The 7500-nt window shown below is 47.0% G+C and overlaps 1 protein-coding gene across 1 annotated transcript in view; it reads left to right on the forward strand.

Annotated features, from left to right (window-relative positions):
- Window positions 1–7500, forward strand: part of LOC308149788 (brefeldin A-inhibited guanine nucleotide-exchange protein 1-like) — a gene marked incomplete at both ends in the record, with an annotated part of 34233 nt that overhangs the window by 22512 nt on the left and 4221 nt on the right. Inside the window, 14 exons of the mRNA XM_080522677.1 lie at window positions 731–748; window positions 865–993; window positions 1403–1561; window positions 2034–2178; window positions 2478–2568; window positions 2804–2844; window positions 3048–3120; window positions 3313–3409; window positions 3939–4090; window positions 4468–4640; window positions 5180–5340; window positions 6801–6931; window positions 7087–7216; window positions 7380–7500. The exon at window positions 7380–7500 is cut by the window's right edge and continues 15 nt beyond it. Of these exons, the coding sequence (XP_080378803.1) occupies window positions 731–748; window positions 865–993; window positions 1403–1561; window positions 2034–2178; window positions 2478–2568; window positions 2804–2844; window positions 3048–3120; window positions 3313–3409; window positions 3939–4090; window positions 4468–4640; window positions 5180–5340; window positions 6801–6931; window positions 7087–7216; window positions 7380–7500 (1621 nt within the window). The remainder of the gene's footprint in view (window positions 1–730; window positions 749–864; window positions 994–1402; window positions 1562–2033; window positions 2179–2477; window positions 2569–2803; window positions 2845–3047; window positions 3121–3312; window positions 3410–3938; window positions 4091–4467; window positions 4641–5179; window positions 5341–6800; window positions 6932–7086; window positions 7217–7379) is intronic.

Here is a 7500-nt window from a genome sequence, read left to right on the forward strand (position 1 = left end):
CACGTCAGACCCATGTTCAAGGTACACACACACACACACACCTGGACCACGCCAGACCCATGTTCAAAGTACACACACACACACACCTGGACCACGTCAGACCCATGTTCAAGGTACACACACACACACACACACACACACAAACACACACCTGGACCACGCCAGACCCATGTTCAAAGTACACACACACACACACCTGGACCACGTCAGACCCATGTTCAAGGTACACACACACACACACACACACACAAACACACACACCTGGAACACGTCAGACCCATGTTCAAGGTACACACACACACACACACACACACACACACCTGGACCACGTCAGACCCATGTTCAAGGTACACACACACACACACACACACAAACACACACACCTGGAACACGTCAGACCCATGTTCAAGGTACACACACACACACACACCTGGACCACGTCAGACCCATGTTCAAGGTACACACACACACACACACACACACACACACACACCTGGAACACGTCAGACCCATGTTCAAGGTACACACACACACACACCTGGACCACGTCAGACCCATGTTAGAGGTACACACACACACACACACACACACACACACACACACCTGGAACACGTCAGACCCATGTTCAAGGTACACACACACACACACCTGGACCACGTCAGACCCATGTTCAAGGTACACACACACACACATACACACACCTGGACCAGTACACACGCACCTGGACCACGTCAGACCCATGTTCAAGGTACACACACACACACACACACACACACACACACACCTGGTCCAGTACACACCTGAAACAAGTGTGTGTGTGTGTGTGTCTGTGTGTGTGTCTGTGTCTGTGTGTGTGTCATCCAGCTGGCATGGACCCCGTTCCTGGCAGCGTTCAGCGTGGGCCTGCAGGACTGTGATGACACGGACGTGGCGTCTCTGTGTCTGGAGGGCATCCGCTGGGCCATCAGGATCGCCTGCATCTTCACCATCCAGGTAGACATGGGACTGTTGTTTTATTACAAACATCCATGTAGACATGGGACTGTTGTTTTATTACATACATCCAGGTAGACATGGGACTGTTGTTTTATTACATACATCCAGGTAGACATGGGACTGTTGTTTTATTACAAACCTCCATGTAGACATGGGACTGTTGTTTTATTACAAACCTCCATGTAGACATGGGACTGTTGTTTTATTACAAACCTCCATGTAGACATGGGACTGTTGTTTTATTACAAACCTCCATGTAGACATGGGACTGTTGTTTTATTACAAACCTTGAAACATTCACATTATATATAGTATATAACACGTGTCTCTGTGTGTGTCTTTGTTTGTGTGTGTGCGTCTCTGTGTCTCTGTGTGTGTGTGTGTGTGTGTGTGTGTGTCCTGTTAGCTGGAGCGTGACGCGTACGTCCAGGCCCTGGCCAGGTTCACCCTGCTGACGGCCAGCTCCGGCATCTCTGAGATGAAGCAGAAGAACATCGACACCATCAAGACCCTCATCACCGTGGCCCACACCGACGGCAACTACCTGGGCAACTCCTGGCACGAGGTCAGCCTCCCTCCGTCTTAAAGGGACAGCTCACTCTAACAAATACATAAATACACGTTTCCGGACCTCAAAGGTGGTGTAACATGAAAATGAGTCCATGTCCCCCACCATCCACTGTGTTGGTCCAGCTATATGCTTCAACCCTAAATGAATGGAAAATATTAGTTTTTGAGGCATGTAGCTGGATCTGTCCAATTGACAGTGTGGGATGATTTTTAACATTCAACCTGTTCCTTAAATCCTCACTGATGTGTGTACACACACACACACACACACACACACACACACACACATACGCACACACATCCTGTCTATCAGTCAGTTGGAGTTATGTAGGTGACTCTATAAAACACTATCTGGCATGGGATGTGGACTGGTCTCAACATTCAACCTTGAGTCACTCCCACTGATGTTTTCATGTTTTCACTGTCATGCCACTAAATCCCCCGTCCCCCTGTGTTCTCTGTGTCAGATCCTGAAGTGTATCAGTCAGTTGGAGCTGGCCCAGTTGATCGGGACCGGCGTGAAGGCCCGGTACATCTCTGGGACGGTGCGGGGGAAGGAGGGCCTCCTGGCCAGCCTGAGGGAACAGACCACCGACGAGTACCTGGGCATCGGTCAGAACTTTCTTTTCCTTTCTTTTAGCACTTTCTATAAAGGGGAGGGGCTTCTCAACAAGCCCCACAGGGTTTCTTAACACCCTCTGCACAATGCCTTCATGTTGTCTTTTTTTTAAGTGCAAATCAATAGATAGTATTCATTAATGTTTAGCTTTCTGCCATATCATATCGGTGTCTTGTTTTGATACTCGATTATAATCATGTAATTTAGTTGTAGTTCTCATTGATAGACTGGCGGGTTTGTTTGTAATGCACACCACTCCTCTGTCTCTTACGACCTCTTGTTGGTGTTGCAGTAGGCAGCACTGTGGACCGCAAACAGATCGCCTGCATCCAGGAGTCCATCGGAGAGACCAGCTCACAGAGCGTAGTGGTCGCCGTCGACCGGTACGTTTATATATCATCACACTGTCTCTTGGTTCGATTCCGGCCATCAACATATCCTGCATGTCACCCCCCCCCCCCCCCCTCTCTCTAACCCATCTTTCGTGTCAATCTCTACTGTATCTATCTCTATCCCAATAAAGCAGAAATGCCCTAAAAACATATTGAAAAATAAATAAACGGTGTCAGTAAAAAACGACTCTGGCACAGATTGTAACCTGCTGATTGTTTTCTTCAGGATATTCACCGGCTCGATCAGGCTGGATGGAAACGCTGTGGGTGAGTCTGATTAATTCATCTGATGGATATCCAAACAAAAGTGCGGTGTTGATTTTGAGAGCGGTGATTAATCTTTGTGATCTAACTGCCCCTCTGGGATTGTTAATACAGTTGTATTGAATGAAATTGAAATTGAGCTGGCAGAACGATACGTGGTGCGAATGATAATGGATTAATATGTATTTATTGATGCTGTTTGGCAGTTGACTTTGTGCGCTGGTTGTGTGCTGTATCGATGGATGAGCTGGCCTCAGCGACCCACCCACGCATGTTTAGGTAAGTTGATTATGTTATTATTATATTATATTCGAATTGTATTCGATTTTTACCTAATAATGCATTTTATTTGTATATCACTTCTATCACATATCCAGAGCACTTCAAAGGTCAAGCAAACAAAAACCTGTTTTTACATGTTATGAGTGTTCTGCATACGTTTTATCAAATAAACGTCAACTTAAACTCCAGCCTACAGAAGATCGTGGAGATCTCCTACTACAACATGGGCCGCATCAGGCTGCAGTGGTCCAGGATCTGGGAGGTCGTCGGAGATCATTTTAACAAGGTATGTATGTAGGGCAGGGCAGGCTGGAGGAGGTAGAAATCGGAGGATGGGCTCATTTCCTCTCAATCAAAGTAGCCTACATACTGTGACTTTTAAAGCTATGTCTTTATATTTCGATTCAGTTAGGGCCAGAAATACTAGACGTTAAGTGTTTCTGGACCCAACCGATTCTAAAGATAACTGATAGTGTGGCTCCATGAATTTAATTAGTAATAAATTGTTTTATTGTATACTTGAACTGCATCTCCCATGTGCTGTTTACATTTGATTAAAAGGAGATCATAATACTGTATGGCTCAGTGATTTAAGCGGTAATAAAACGTTTTATTGTACTGCTCATTGAACTGCACCGCCCTGCATGAAATGTGCTACTGCATATAAATATTTTTTTTATTGCTATTATCAGTAGGAAAACTATTCAGTTTGAATGATAATGTTTTGCTGCTGCTGTGTTGACAGTCCAGTCGATATTAAGGTGTGTGTGTGTGTGTGTGTGTGTGTGTGTGTGTGTGTGTGTGTGTGGTGACAGGTGGGCTGTAACCCTAACGAGGACGTGGCCAACTTCGCTGTGGACTCCCTGCGGCAGCTGTCCATGAAGTTCCTGGAGAAAGGAGAGCTGGCCAACTTCCGCTTCCAGAAGGACTTCCTCAGGCCGTTTGAACACATCATGAAGAAGAACAGGTCTGGAACGTAAACCCACACAGAACATAGTAAATGTTGTGTTTTCAATGCTGAAATGCTGCAATTCCATCCTAGATTTCAAGAAAATGCATTATTCGAAGCCATTCTCATAGATTATACTATAATATAAATATATAGTGACAAAGCTTTGTTTTGGATACACCAAGGTGTGTGACTATAACACTCGGGTGTATGTTTCTATTAGTTATAGTGTATTTATTTATTGTTTATATTGTTCATGGTATAAAACATTTTGTAACAAACTATCTTTGTAAAAAGTACTATTAGACTATTGGTTGGTTGGTTGATTGATTGGTTGGGTGGTTGATAGATTGGTTGGTGGTTGGTTGACTGACTGTACCCCCCCGTCCCCCCAGGTCTCCCACCATCAGGGACATGGTGGTGAGGTGTATAGCCCAGATGGTCAACTCCCAGGCAGGGAACATCCGCTCAGGCTGGAAGAACATCTTCTCTGTGTTCCACCTGGCCGCCTCGGACCAGGACGAGAGCATCGTGGAGCTGGCCTTCCAGACCACCGGCTACATCGTCAGTACGTACACATACACACACACACACACACACACACTGGCCTTCCAGACTACCGGCTACCGGCTACATCGTCAGTACGTACACACACACACACACACACACAGGCCTTCCAGACCACCGGCTACATCATCAGTACGTACACACACAAACACACACACACACACACACACACACACACACTGGCCTTCCAGACCACCGGCTAACTCGTCAGTACGTACACACACACACACACACACACACACACACACGCCTTCCAGACCACCGGCTACATGGTCAGTAAATGCACACACACGCACGCTTCCGTCATCAATGACATTTATTTATTAACCTTTATTTAGCCAGGAAAGTCATTGAGAACAAATGATCTTCTCCAGTAACAACATCAGACTGGCATAGTCACTAATAATATTACAGGATTATCAGCATGAGTAGACACACTGATACACACACTCACATTCCATGCTACAGACTGTACTAAAGGGACAATCTGTAACATTAGTTTGTTTGTGTATTCCTTTTTTGTTGTTTTCTGTTCTCCAGCGAATGTATTTGAGAAGCACTTCCCCGCCACCATCGACTCGTTCCAGGACGCGGTCAAGTGTCTGTCAGAGTTCGCCTGCAACGCGTCCTTCCCCGACACCAGCATGGAGGCCATCCGCCTCATACGCCACTGTGCCAAATACGTCTCTGAGAGGCCACAGGTGACAGGCTCACACACACACACTGTTCACACACACACACACACACACACACACACTGTTCAGTGTTCACACACACACTGTCCCCACACACTGTTCACACACACACACACTGTTCACACACACACACTGTTCACACACACACACTGTTCACACACACACACACACACTGTCCCCACACACTGTTCACACACACACACTGTTCACACACACACACACTGTTCACACCCACACTGTTCACACACACACACACACACACACACTGTTCAGTGTTCACACACACACTGTCCCCCACACACTGTTCACACACACACACTGTCCCACACACACTGTTCACACACACACTGTTCAGTGTTCACACACACACTGTCCCCACACACCATTCACACACACTGTCCCCACACACAACTCACACACACTGTTCCCACACACTATTCACACACACACACTGTCCCCACACACACTGTCCCCACACACACTGTCCCCACACACACTGTCCCCACACACACTGTCCCCACACACACTGTCCCCACACAGCAACGTATAATCCATAGAATCCTTCTGTTTTTCTTGTTCTTGTTTCTGGCCTAGCTTTTTTAATTTTTTGTACCGTTCACTTAAATAAATTCAATGTGTTAATGAGATTGAATCATGCCATGAAATGATTATTGATTAAATCAAATCAAATCAAATCAAATTTTATTTGTATAGCGCATTTCCTACAAGATGCAACTCAATGCGCTTCACACAATGAAAATGTTCAGTCAATCAGTCAATCAATCAATCAATACTGACAGAGCCGCGAGCAGGCAAAAGTAAAAAACCTGTATACTATGTAGCCAGGAAAAATTCCCTTGCAGCCCTCTACCAATAGAGCGACTACTAGCCAGTTTGCTTACCAGTACCCAGCGGTCCCCCAGGGGAGGCCAGGACCACCGGCACAAAGCAAGCAAGCAAGGGCAAAAACCTGTACACCATGTATCCAGGAAAAATTCCTTGCATATTATCGGCGTACACACTGTCCATAAATGTTGTGTTGTATTTGCATCGTTCTGCATCCAGTATGGTCACAGGTCCTGCCAAAAGAGAAACTTAAGCACAGTTATGATGCAACAACACAATAGAGACAATAAAGATGACAGCAATACAACCTGATGGTGGTCCTGGTACACCCTTGTACCGGTTCCAGTATTGCTCTAGATGCTATTTGGAGCTGACAGTGCCTCATCAGCACCCGGGTCCATTTTCCTGTCAGCACAAATCTCAAAACACGAGTATGGTGTAATGGCCTAGTGATCCTAGTTCTATAATGTCCAATGTCTCCCTTAGTATCAAAAGGCGACATTGAATAAGTAGGTTTTGAGGTCACGCTTAAAAGTGTCCTGAGATCTTTCTCTCTCTCTCTCTCTCTCTCTCTCTCTCCCCTCCCCTCCCCTCCCCTCCCCCCCCACCCCCCCCCCCAGGCCTTTAAAGACTACACCAGTGATGACATGAACGTGGTGCCTGAGGACAGGGTGTGGGTGCGAGGCTGGTTCCCCATCCTGTTTGAGCTCTCCTGCATCATCAACAGGTGTAAGCTGGACGTCAGGACCAGGTGAGAGCCCCCTGACCTCACCTGTGACCTGTGACCTTTCACCCTTTGTGTGTGTGTGTGCGCCAGGTGTGTGTGTGTGTGTGTGCGTGTGCGCCAGGTGTGTGTGTGCGTGCGTGCACATGTCTGGTTGACCGTGTCCCTGTCTCCCGCCCCAGGGGTCTGACGGTGATGTTTGAGATCATGAAGACGTACGGCCACACCTACGAGAAGCACTGGTGGCAGGACCTGTTCAGGATCATCTTCAGGATCTTCGACAACATGAAGCTGCCCGAGCAACAGACAGAGGTACCCGACCCCCCCACCCCACCCACGCCCACCGTTCAAGACAACAACAGTACATTACTCCCTGTTTATAGCGCCATCTAGTGCTGGAAAGACTCTTTTTCCCAGAATGCAGCTGAAACGGTGGTGTTTTTTGTTGTTGTTTGTCTTCCTGTTTGGGCCACAGAAGGCGGAGTGGATGACGACGACCTGTAACCACGCGCTGTACGCCATCTGTGACGTGTTCACGCAGTACTTCGAGGCGCTCAGCGACATCCTGCTGGACGACATCCTGTCTCAGCTGTACT

Source organism: Nansenia antarctica (genome assembly GCF_963989245.1).
Source record: "Nansenia antarctica genome assembly, chromosome: 2".
In the NCBI taxonomy this organism is placed as follows: domain Eukaryota; kingdom Metazoa; phylum Chordata; class Actinopteri; order Argentiniformes; family Microstomatidae; genus Nansenia; species Nansenia antarctica.